The sequence below is a fragment of the Strongylocentrotus purpuratus genome, unplaced genomic scaffold, assembly GCF_000002235.5.
Source record: "Strongylocentrotus purpuratus isolate Spur 01 unplaced genomic scaffold, Spur_5.0 spur5_scaffold_19, whole genome shotgun sequence".
Classification (NCBI taxonomy): Eukaryota; Metazoa; Echinodermata; class Echinoidea; order Camarodonta; family Strongylocentrotidae; genus Strongylocentrotus; species Strongylocentrotus purpuratus.
Window position 1 is genome coordinate 122822 of NW_022145604.1, and position 13553 is coordinate 136374.

At 40.3% G+C, this 13553-nt stretch overlaps 1 protein-coding gene across 1 annotated transcript; it reads left to right on the top strand.

The window, feature by feature from the left end:
* Positions 1-232: 232 nt before the first annotated feature.
* Positions 233-10230, top strand: LOC115926138. The gene is made up of 5 exons (XM_030990653.1): positions 233-511; positions 1775-2031; positions 2335-2636; positions 2849-2881; positions 5151-10230. The coding sequence occupies exons 1-5, from the start codon at positions 379-381 to the stop codon at positions 10228-10230; spliced, it is 5805 nt and encodes a 1934-aa protein (XP_030846513.1). The 5' UTR covers positions 233-378.
* The last annotated feature ends 3323 nt before the right edge of the window (positions 10231-13553 follow it).

Sequence of the window (13553 nt, forward strand, 5' to 3'; positions counted from 1 at the left end):
CACATAAAAATACCAAAGGGGGGGTTTAACCCCCCAAACCCCCCCCCCCCCCCCCCCCCCCCCCCTGCGTACGCGCCTGCTCCTTACATTCTTATGAAAACGTGTGTATATTTCACATGCCATATTAAATACTAATCGCTGCGTGTTTAAGATAAAGAGATTAGTCAACAAACACAACCCGACAATAAGCTGCTGTTTTCCGCTAACCACTGATTCATGTAGTGTATTTTCTTTCCTTTTGGTTAGAAATTAGTCACCATTCATTCACAAGGGAACATAAATCACGATGTTAAAGAGAATGCTTCAGATTCCATGCCAAATTTAAAAGCAAGCAAGCAGATAAAGGGTCAGTACAAAGTTTAACGTTGTAGGAGAAACATGGCTCACCGCTCTATCCAACCGTGTTTGCTGTTGCTATCGTGTGTGTCTTTTATAATTGGTGTAAACGGGCTTAATTATTGCTTTCATTCTCTCAATGCTTTCGGAGCAATGTGGAAACGTACTATTTCAGGTAAGAATATTAAAACAGGTATCGCTTAAATAGGGAGAGGACATAAATCTCATAATATGGCCCGGATACTGCTTTTTCAAAATAACCATCTGTAGGAATGACACCTTAAGCAGCAGTGTGCCAAACATTTCAGATCGGATACCGGGTTATTCTAACAGACATTCTGTCAGGACAAGTCAACGAGAAATATGAACTATATTCTGGAAATTCGTGTCTTTGCAATATAGATGTACATTCAAGTGATCGAGTTACACGTGAATGGAATTCAGCCTTATAAACATGTAAATGTATATACACAATTCACCGTGATACAGGTAAATTTGTTCACATGTCAAAAACAACACTTTTTATGCCATTCAGTTATGGCGTATGATTTTCTTAACATTATTACCACAAAAGTGCTAAGAAACGGGAATATCAACGTTACAGATCATGCAATATTACAGTGATTGGGTGCTGTATTCATCTGCTATGCTGGCTCCTTTACCATCAACCAGATAGTATAAATCCTGATGCATTTCCATATGTAAGCAGTCAGGCACGTACGCAGGATTTTTGCAAGGGGGGGGGGGGGTTAACATTTGAAAATTACGCAGAAAATTCGCAATTTTTTTTGTTGTTGGCTTGTTCGTGTTGGTTAATACGCATAACCGGCCGGCCCATGTATTGTTATTATTACACCATGTTTGTTTTTTTTAAAGTGGAGCTGAATTGGTATAATCTTATTGGCTAATTTTGGCTAAAATTACCTTCATAGCAACGGAAGAAATCACATTTAGGTGCGATTGTTCGGTGTACGAGAGGGAGGGGTAGGGCATAGTACTAGTAGGGGTGACAGCTTTTCAAATAGCGGAACTCCCTAATGAAAACATTTTCAGAGAACAACAAAGAGATAGATAACACTGAATGAATGTTGAGCTTCCCAGTAGAAAGTAATAACTTGATCTCTTTTCGACAAAGAGGTATATGCTGTCCATGGCCTTTCAATGAGTGGTAACAATGGAATTATTATGAAACCTACTGTTACGGCACAAACAGATCTATATTGAGATCGTATATTGAGTACATTTCTTCTGATATGCTTTTTGTTTTACCTCTATACCTCTATTACCTAAATATGCCCATTATTATACATGGAATAACATGCAACATGCAATGGAAAAGAAATGCATGACTTCTATCGAGAGTTACTATAACTATTATAACATTAAATCACATTTAAGCATATTAAATGGAGGGAAAATCTATATTAACTTTATCTAGGTACTCTAGGGATAATATGTCTACTGCTTTCATTGGTGACGGTCCGCATTTCGACACTACGAATAGCTGATGGACATACGGTCATCACAGCTATACTCCACTACGTACTTATCAACTGCACCTTACTCAGAAATGAACTACGCATGCGTGATTATCATTCAGCGTGGAGAAATCCACGTGAAGCACAGGAGAAACTCCTGCAGGACATCATCCAAAAAAACGGTGACACAGTTTACGGGCGACAACACAAGCTGAAAGTAAGAACACTAATTATTTATTATCAACACTTTGCATCATTATTCAGAGACCGTGGATTTTGATCATTGAGTTTGGGTGGGGCATGATTCTTAAAGATTTCATACAGGTTGTATGGAGTTAGGGAGAGGACTTGGCTATTCTTCTATGTTATTTCAAAATAATAAACCAGTCAAAGTCCCCCATTTTGTTGATTAAAGATCAATTTTTTAAATAATGTAATGATTATTATAATCTAATTATCATTCCCTTCAAAATAAATGTTAAAAACAAAAAGGAGTGTTGTTTACCTTCTATATCCATAGGACGTTCATTTTCTAAATGATCTAAGGAAGACACATCCTCTGACTACATACGACCATTATCGCTCATACATCGACAGAATGGCAATTGGAGAGAAAGGTGTGTTAACTTCTGAGGCACCAATGCGCTTTGCTCTCACCTCCGGTACTACGGGCAAGGCTAAAATGTGGCCCTATCTCAAATCATATATATCAGATTCATACAAGATCATGTACGGTTTGGTCAGTGCTATCACGTTTAAGACCTTCAACGAGAGGAGTCTGTTGCAACAAGATATTTGGCTTTACACTGCTCCAAAAACAAGGTAAGAAAGCAATCGCTTCCATTACTCAAGAAAAATGAACATTTTGATATACTAACGCATTATGCATTATTCTACACTGCCAATACTACAATGTGTTTTGAAAGATGTGCATGTCTTTATAGTAACTGTAAACAAAGATTTGAATTCGATGGCAAACTTTGCAACTTTCCGGCATTGATCACACCCTTTCCCCCTTTTATTTCACTCACAAGATTCACCGAAGGAGGTATCTTAATGGGACTTGGGTTCTATTAACATGATCACACCCTTTCCCCCTTTTATTTCACTCACAAGATTCACCGAAGGAGGTATCTTAATGGGACTTGGGTTCTATTAACATGATCACACCCTTTCCCCCTTTTATTTCACTCACAAGATTCACCGAAGGAGGTATCTTAATGGGACTTGGGTTCTATCAACATGATCACACCCTTCCCCCCTTTTATTTCACTCACAAGATTCACCGAATGAGGTATCGTAATGGAACTTGGGTTATATTAACATGATCACACCCTTTTCCCCTTTTATTTCACTCACAAGATTCACCGAATGAGGTATCGTAATGGAACTTGGGTTCTATTAACATGATCACACCCTTTCCCCCTTTTATTTCACTCACAAGATTCACCGAATGAGGTATCGTAATGGAACTTGGGTTCTATTAACATGATCACACCCTTTCCCCCTTTTATTTCACTCACAAGATTCACCGAAGGAGGTATCTTAATGGAACTTGGGTTCTATTAACATGATCACACCCTTTCCCACTTTTATTTCACTCACAAGATTCACCTAATGAGGTATCTTAATGGGACTTGGGTTCTATCAACATGATCACACCCTTCCCCCCTTTTATTTCACTCACAAGATTCACCGAATGAGGTATCGTAATGGAACTTGGGTTCTATTAACATGATCACACCCTTTCCCCCTTTTATTTCACTCACAAGATTCACCGAAGGAGGTATCTTAATGGAACTTGGGTTCTATTAACATGATCACACCCTTTCCCCCTTTAATTTCACTCACAAGATTCACCTAATGAGGTATCTTAATGGGACTTGGGTTCTATTAACATGATCACACCCTTTCCCACTTTTATTTCACTCACAAGATTCACCTAATGAGGTATCTTAATGGGACTTGGGTTCTATTAACATGATCACACCCTTTCCCCCTTTTATTTCACTCACAAGATTCACCGAATGAGGTATCTTAATGGAACTTGGGTTCTATCAACATGATCACATCCTTTCCCCTCTTTCATTTCACTCACAAGATTCACCGAATGAGGTATCTTAATGGAACTTGGGTTCTATTAACATGATCACACCCTTTCCCACTTTTATTTCACTCACAAGATTCACCGAAGGAGGTATCTTAATGGGACTTGGGTTCTATTAACATGATCACACCCTTTCCCCCTTTAATTTCACTCACAAGATTTACCTAATGAGGTATCTTAATGGGTGTAACTTCCAAACAAACCAGAACTTGTGAAGAGCGCCACCTTGTGGCGAAGTTTAGACACTGTATATAAAATAGGGCTGACGATATGAACCCGGGAAACCGAATGGTCTTTCAACCTTCTTTTTCTGTCAAGAAAGTGCTCTATTTACTTGAATACTGGACATGAATCATGGGATAGGTCACTAGAGAACGCATTTGTTTGCATGGAGAATGTTTCGATGAGAAGAAAGCAGAATTAAAGTTTGTTTTAGACAGATTATAACCAGTTTTTCATCGATTGACCTGTCTTAGTTGAACTGTGTAGCTGTATTGAGTAAGTGCAACGCACCGTGACAATTTGCTAGTAGGCCTAATAGTATTTACACCTGAGATACACGTGAGAACTTATTACGAGGTGAATGACCTTTGCGACATGTGAGTGTTGTGGGAGCAAAGTAAAGAGGACAGAGCTGAGAAGCGTATGGAGCAAGTCAGATCACGGGTTCAAATATTAAGGCGCCAGTCAGACGCATGAGAGAACAAGAGAGATTTTACAAGATGGCAATATCTAAATTATGGCACTTACATTAGTTGAAAGACCAAGCTGTTTCACTGCTGATGAGGTCTAAGGTCTATGTGCGTGAAGTCACCTGAATTCTGAATAGAGAACGAAACCAAGTAATAGATGACATGGATCCATACTATGCACCCTCACAGTTGAATGGAGAAGATGTAAGGCAAGAGAGTTATCTTTTGCAAGATGAAGATCCTTTTATGCCCCAAGGCCAAGCATCAAGTTTGGAGAGTGAAGATCAGCATGTAGCACAATCAGGAAATAGGCCTAGAGTTAATAGACCTAACATGGCTGCCCCAAGGGAGAGTCCTGAGAGTATGAATGGAACAACAGACCATATATCTGCCGCTGCTGGAAATATGATAGACCCAATGATAATTTGTATGCAGCAGCAAAACCAACTTATGCAAATGTTGGTTCAGTGCAACATGAGAGCATCGTTGCCATCACCACAGGTAAAACCATTTTTGTGGTAACCCACTGGAATACAGGTCGTTTATTAAGTCCTTTGAGCATGCTGTAGAGTCCAAAACTGCAGATAACACGGATCGGCTGTATTACCTGGACCAATACACTAGAGGGGAAGCAAACTCCATTGTCAAGAGCTGTATGTATGGACCAAGTGAAGCAGGCTACCTAAAGGCAAAGGAGCTGCTAAGGAAAAAGTTTGGAGATAAACATAAGATAATGGAAGCTATGATGAATAAAGCTTCACAATGGCCTGAAATCAAGTCAGAAGATGGAGAGGAGCTTCACAAGTACTCCACATTCATAACTGAGTTGCATAACATGGCGATAGATTTGAACATGGAAATGGAAGTGAATCACACACAAAATGTAAAGATGGTCATAGGAAGGTTGCCTTTTAAGTTGAGAGATAAGTGGAGGTACAAAGCTGATGACATTGTAGAAGAACGGCAAAGGAGAATTACATTTGGTGATGTGCAGGCCTTCATTGCCAAACAGACCAGGATTATGACAAACCCAGCCTACGGGGACCTGAAATACACACAGTCACAGAGTCAGGGAAGAACACCTGGAAGGCTTGGAAAGTCTGCAGCTCCACATAAAGCCAGCCTTAACACGGCTATGAGACAAGACACAAAGACAAGTGGCAATGGTCAAGAGTTTGCACATACAGCCAGCAATGACACAACTATGAAAGTTGGAATAATGGAAGGAGGAAAAGAAATCTGCACTTTCTGTAATGATGAGAGCCACCAAATCGAGGAATGTAAGGTGTTATCATCACAGCCTTATGATGACAGGATAACCTTCTGTAAGAAAACTGGGCTATGTTTCAGCTGTCTAAAGAAGGCCAGGCATATTGCCAAAGATTGCAGAAGGAAATTAAAATGCAGCAAATGTAACAGACTGCATCCGACAGCATTACACAGAGACTGGAAGGGTAATTCTAACAGTAACAGTCAAGATAGCAACAATGCTGACAGGCAACATGTCAGACTGCAGCCCCAAGAGGCAGAAGCATCGTTCACCCCTTCAGTAGTGACACAGATAAACAATCATGAAAATGATGATGGAAATGTAGATGATGGCCAACAAGCAACGGCGAGGAATATCAAGTGCAGTTATATTGATTCCAGAGCTGAGTCAGCTGACGTACTACCTGGAATAGTCCCAGTGCTGATTCGTTCACAAGACACACAGGTCCAACTGAAGACATATGCATTGATTGATTCAGGAAGCAATGCAGTATTTTGCACGGATGAATTGGCAAGAGACCTGAAGGTTAAAGGGAAAAAGATGAACATTCACATGTCAACCATGACAGATGAGAAGGTGGTGTCAAGCCATATCATAAGTAATCTGGAAATTACTGATTTACATGGACAGAACAGCATAAACCTCCCTGAAGTATATGCTCGAGAGCAGATACCAGTGTCAGAAGATGACATACCAAGAGAAGGAGACCTCGTGAAATGGCCATACCTTCAAGACATCCAGCTACCGACCTCAGATGAAGATGTGCATGTTGGTCTGTTAATAGGAAGTAACATTCCAAGGGCCATGGAACCAGTCGAGGTCATAAATAGTGAAGTACCTAACGGCCCTTTCGCATGTAAGACAGCTCTTGGCTGGATAGTGTACGGAGCAACTAAGGATCAGGCCAAGCAACATACAATTCATTCTCACAGAGTAAAGGCCAAGACAAACATTGATCAACAACTCGAAAGTCTGTTCAATCAGGACTTTAATGAGCGAATTATCAACGACAAACAAGAGAAGTCGCAAGAGGACTTGTCCTTCATCAAGAAAGTTGAAAAGTCAATTAAGCAGCAAGATGATGGACATTTTGAAATTGGTTTGCCTATGAAAAGAGAGGAAGTTAAACTTCCTAACAATAGGAGTCAGGCAACGCAGAGGGCGGCTCACTTGAAGAAAAGGTTTGAGAGGCAGCCAGATTTCAGACAGGACTACACCGAATTTGTGACCAAGATGCAGAACAAAGGTTATATGGAGAGGGTGCCCGAACATGAAACCAAGAGGGATGATGGCCGTGTTTGGTATTTACCACACCATGGAGTCGTACACCCACAGAAGAAGAAACTTAGAGTCGTCTTTGACTGCTCGGCCGAATTTGGAGTGTTCTGTCTCAACCGAGAGCTGTTACAGGGGCCGGATCTAACTAACACACTGTTTGGAGTTTTGACAAGGTTTCGGCAAGACAAAGTGGCCTTGATGGCGGATATTGAAGGCATGTTTTCGCAAGTTCGAGTACCCAAAGACGACAGAGATCTCCTTCGCTTTCTTTGGTGGGAGAAAGGAGACATTGAGCAGCCCTTGACTGACCATAGAATGAAAGTACATGTATTCGGAGCAGTATCATCCCCATCATGCGCTAACTTTGCGCTGAAGAGAGCAGCTCAAGAACAAGCAGACAGTTTCTCAAATGAAGTCACAAGCACAATTCAGAAGAATTTCTACGTAGATGACTGTTTGTTCTCAACTCCCAGTGTACAACAGGCAGTTAAATTGGCAACAGATGTAACAGCTGCATGTGAAGGGAGAGGATTTCATCTTACCAAGTGGGTTTGTAACGAACCAGAGGTAATGAAGACGATTCCAGAAAAGGAAAAGGCAAAGAGTGTTCAAGATCTGAGCTTAGACAACAAGAATCAAGTCACAGAAAGGGCCCTTGGCATCATATGGTCCACAAGTGAAGATACATTTGGTGTCAAGATAGATCTGAAGGCCAAACCGCTGACAAGAAGGGGGATTTTATCCACAGTGAGTTCTGTGTTTGACCCTTTGGGCTGTGTATCACCAGTGGTGCTGCCAGCAAAACAGCTCCTACAGACATTGTGCAGATCTCAACTAGGATGGGATGCAGAAATTCCAAGTGAGCTGATGAGGAAATGGCTACAATGGAGGACTGAGTTACCAAAGCTCATGCAATTCAAGATGGATCGATGTCTGAAGCCAGACGGCTTCGCACCACAATCAGTCACCCTGCATCATTTCTCCGATGCGAGCGAAAAGGGCTATGGTGTTGTCTCATACCTCAGATGGGAAAATGAAGACGAGGTACAGATGAAATTCGTAACAAGTAAGGCAAGAGTGGCACCATTGAAAGAGGTATCCATTCCCAGAATGGAGTTGACAGCAGCGAATGTAGCAGTGAGGATAGACCACATGATCAAGCAGGAGCTAGATATTCCTATTGAGGAAACATACTTCTGGACAGATAGTCAGACTGTACTTGGATACATCAATAACAGTACTGCTAGATACAAGACTTTCGTGGCAAATAGACTAGCCGTGATTCGTGATGGATCAAAGCCTTCGCAGTGGCGATATGTTGAGTCTTCGCTCAATCCAGCAGACATATGTTCGAGGGGAATAACAGTGGACAAGTTTCTTGAACTTGAATATTGGAAGGATGGACCAGCTTTCCTTCGGCACCCAGAGAAGGAGTGGCTTGCAACGAGTGAAGTCCCTCATTGCAAATTGATAGATGAGTTGGAAGTAAAGAAATCCTGCCTTGCCACTGAAGTTACCCCAGAGAAAGAAGTGCCAAACCACACTCATGAAGTGATTCATCACTACTCAGACTGGATTAGGATGAAGAGAGCAGTGTGTTGGCTGAGAAGATTCATAAGATGGATCACATTGAAATCTGAGGCCAAAGATGTGTCCGAAGGTGACAGTTTGAAAGGACGGATTACACTCCAGGAAATGGACGCAGCTGAGATGGTGATCCTGAAGTTTGTGCAAAAGGAAAATTTTGCACAGGAAATCAAATGTCTGGAAAGCAAGGACCCCTCTGGGGTACAAAGAGGAAGACAGAAACCAGGAGTGAAGAAAACCAGTCCAATCTATAAGCTTGATCCAGTGCTTGATGAGGGACTGTTAAGAGTGGGAGGAAGACTCCAGAAGAGTTCCCTACCAGACAATGCAAAGCACCAAGTAATTCTCCCAAAGAAAGGGCATGTCTCAAAGTTGATCCTGGAGAATCTACATAAAATGTCAGGACATATGGGGAGGAATTACATGCTGTCCAGCCTTCATCAGAAATACTGGATGCCCAGTGCCAAGGCAGCTATCGGGAGAATGATCAGCAGCTGTATTTCTTGCAGACGCCATAGAGCTAAGATTATGCAACAGAAGATGGCAGATCTGCCAGCTGATCGAGTGAGACCTGATGAACCCCCCTTTACGAAGGTTGGAATTGATTACTTTGGACCATTGGTGGTGAAGAGAGGGCGATCAGAGGTAAAAACATATGGAGTGATGTTCACCTGCTTAGCTATCAGGGCAATACATATAGAGAAGGCCGAGAGTCTGAGCACTGACTCATGCATTGCTGCCATTAGGAGATTCATCGCCAGACGGGGAACAGTAAAAGAAATGAGGTCAGATAATGGCACAAACTTGATCGGAGCACAAAGAGAACTAAAACGTGAGATTGAGAACTGGAATCAGGCTCAGATCAGTGATGCTATGTTGCAGCGCAACATCCAGTGGACATTCAACCCTCCGGGTGGCTCCCATCACGGTGGCGTGTGGGAGCGTCAAATTCGTACTGTGAGGCAGGTGCTCTTCAACTTGGTTAGGCAACAAAGACTGGACGATGAAGGTTTACAGACCTTCCTGTGTGAAGCTGAAGGTATCATCAATGGGAGGCCTATAACCAAAGCCTCAAATGACCCTAACGACTTGGAAGCATTAACGCCAAACCATTTGCTTCTGATGAAGTCCCAACCAGCACTACCTCCGACAATAACTAGAGAAACTGATATCTATGTAAGAAGAAGATGGCGACAGGTCCAGTACATGTCGGATCTGTTCTGGCGCAGATGGACGAAGGAGTATCTACCCCAGTTACAGCAAAGGCAGAAGTGGGTGGAGCCACATCGCAATCTTCAGGTGGACGACTTGGTGCTCGTGGTAGATCAGACAATACCACGAAACTTTTGGTTGCTGGGCCGAGTTTCTCGAGTACTTCCTGATGCTGAGGGCTTGGTTCGAAGAGCAGAGGTGAAGACGAAATTGGGCGTCTACTTAAGGCCGATCAGCAAGCTGTGCTTCATATTGGAAGGGGACGCGTAAGCAGAACGAGTTATTTGACACCCACTGGATCAATGTGAAATCGTTTTTGGAAACCATTTGTTTTGTGAATATCGAGCTTGCGAAATTTGAAATAGAAAGAGAAACCGCCACAAGTTTTTTGTGAAATTAGAAATGGAGATCATTTACCTTTTCGCAATGGAGGAGCTTAATTGTTCGCCAAATCACCTTCACACCTTTGAAATTGATATTTGTTGATATTGGAGCCTACAAGTGAAATTTGATCTTTTTGTGAATTGCCTGTATCACCGCTCAGCTGAAATTGGATCAATGCAATTTGCCATTAATGAAAACAAATATGTTTTGATTTGCAAAACATAATTCGTGAAAAGGAAGCATTTCTACAACGTTTAAAGTTTATAAAATTGGTTTTAATACCACAAGGAATTACATTTGAAAAGCCAGTTGTGCCTGGATTTGGATATCATCACGTTTGTTTTGAAATTTGATGACCATCAAGAGCTCACTTTGATTCTTTCGCGAAGAGAGGAGCACGTTTATCGCGATAGGCTCAAGTTTACATGGAGAGACTGAAAGTATGTACTGTAATCCTGTGCATATGGAGCCATAACATTGAGGTCTGATAATATTAGCGAGCCAAGTGGACATGGACATAATTGTGCTACGCTTGTTTAACCAGAACTATGAAAAAACTCTAACAGAAGACTGAAAGAAACTCTGTTTAAGATGCATGAAAGTTATAATTGTTTTTTGGAAACAAATTTGTCTAAGTTTGGTGTACTGTACCAATCCCATCATTTGTTTTGATGTAAAGTTAAAGAGCAAAAGGAAATTCATACAAGTTATTTATATCATGCTACATTTCACAATAATTGATTAATGCTTGTAAGATTGATTTCTTGTTGTTGCTTGGAAACAGGTCTACTCGTTTTTCAAAATTTATGACTGACGTATTTTGGAATGAAGACATTTCTGAATTGCATTTTTGAGTATTTTGGGGGGCAAAATTTGGATAAAATGGCAGTCACTAAAGAAATTTTGGTATTCATGTATAACCACTAAAATATAGAGTATCAAACAGCTAATTGTCACACATACCAGTACAGTATTTCATTTCGCTTTGGTTTTTCAGTGTAATTTACATACACTGTACATGTATCTTTAATCAAGGAATTTCCAAGCAAGTTGACAGACATTTTTGAGGACTAAATGGAACATTTTTTTTTGTAATGATAATTTGTTCCTTTTAATACAACTTGTGCATGATTCTGATAAGTTGTAATATCTTTGAAATCAACAGACATATTTTGGAAACCATGACAATAAGTTTAGAAGGTTAGCAATGTTCTGTAAATCATGATTTGGGTTTCTTGATGTGTTGCCAACATGAGGATTGTAAGGGTTGTTTTTCTTTTTAAGATTCTGGGTATTAAATGCCATATGCTCACAGTAAAGGCAAATGCAGTGTGTATCTGAGTTTTGAATCAAAAGTTATATATTCAGACCACAAGACATTGCCAGTTGTCTTGAAAGTGTTAAGAGGTGTTGTTTTTAACGACTTTCATGTTGTTCAATGCAAAGTGCATGAATTTAATTAAGTTGAAATTACAAACATCAAGGTGTTTCATTATGCAAACGATAAAGACAATAATATTGCCATTGTGTTATGGTATTTTGCTATAAACATGAGTCAAAAATTATTATGTGCATTATTGTTTTTTGAAACAAATTTTTGTTTATTGATTGTTTTTTATACATGCCATTTATTCTTGGTAGATACGTTATAATGTTAGATGTAACATGACACACAGATAGTTAAGAAAATATTCTTGGTAGTTTTGATTATTTAGTACATGTATTGTTTCATTGAGCCTTGTATACATGTATGTCAGGTATGCCAAATAAAAAATAGCATCCGTGTTGTTACGAAGCGAGTATTGGCTTTCGGTTCATAGAAAAATTGCAGCTATGTTGTAAGTTGTTATTCGCTCTATTATGAGTGGTATAGATAGATTGTGAAGTTCCAATCATTTGGCAGGATGAACAATACGTGTATACCAAGGACAGTTGACACTTGACAGTTTTATCAGTTTAAAAGCGTTCTGTATTTGTTGTTGCGAAAAACCTATTTTAGGAAATCAGTATCACCGTCACAGTTTGTGACTTGCTTTATTGATTATCACTGTGCATTACATGAGTAATTAGGTTTTAGTTATACGCCGATAGGCTACAGTAATTTGTTGGTAGATTGATGAGTGAGCTAGAGATTTAGGATCATTTTATTGGCATTTGTGTTTGAGTACATTGGAAGCTCAGTGTAACAAGGTCTTTGGGGCCCTTAATTCCCAAGTTTTGACAGGAATGTTGTTTTTATTGGACTTCGTTCAACCGAGTTTCCGTTGTATGTTGATGTTTATTGATTAAGTGTTATAGAATGGTAATTTCCAAGTGATTTATATTGAAAATTAAGGGGCCGGAAATGTAACTTCCAAACAAACCAGAACTTGTGAAGAGCGCCACCTTGTGGCGAAGTTTAGACACTGTATATAAAATAGGGCTGACGATATGAACCCGGGAAACCGAATGGTCTTTCAACCTTCTTTTTCTGTCAAGAAAGTGCTCTATTTACTTGAATACTGGACATGAATCATGGGATAGGTCACTAGAGAACGCATTTGTTTGCATGGAGAATGTTTCGATGAGAAGAAAGCAGAATTAAAGTTTGTTTTAGACAGATTATAACCAGTTTTTCATCGATTGACCTGTCTTAGTTGAACTGTGTAGCTGTATTGAGTAAGTGCAACGCACCGTGACAATTTGCTAGTAGGCCTAATAGTATTTACACCTGAGATACACGTGAGAACTTATTACGAGGTGAATGACCTTTGCGACATGTGAGTGTTGTGGGAGCAAAGTAAAGAGGACAGAGCTGAGAAGCGTATGGAGCAAGTCAGATCACGGGTTCAAATATTAAGGCGCCAGTCAGACGCATGAGAGAACAAGAGAGATTTTACAAGATGGCAATATCTAAATTATGGCACTTACAATGGGACTTGGGTTCTATTAACATGATCACACCCTTTCCCACTTTTTTTTCACTCACAAGATTCACCTAATGAGGTATCTTAATGGAACTTGGGTTCTATCAACATGATCATATCCTTTCCCCTCTTTCATTTCACTCACAAGATTCACCGAAGGAGGTATCTTAATGGGACTTGGGTTCTATTAACATGATCACATCCTTCCCACTTTTATTTCACTCACAAGATTCACCGAAGGAGGTATCTTAATGGAACTTGGGTTCTATCAACATGATCACACCCTTTCCCCTCTTTCATTTC

Coding starts and splice junctions, on each gene's coding strand:
- LOC115926138 (XM_030990653.1), top strand. CDS start 379: ATGGCTCACCGCTCTATCCAACCGTGTTTGCTGTTGCTATCGTGTGTG. Junction 512..1,774: donor GTGGAAACGTACTATTTCAG/GTAAGAATATTA, acceptor AACTTTATCTAG/GTACTCTAGGGATAATATGT. Junction 2,032..2,334: donor GGCGACAACACAAGCTGAAA/GTAAGAACACTA, acceptor CTATATCCATAG/GACGTTCATTTTCTAAATGA.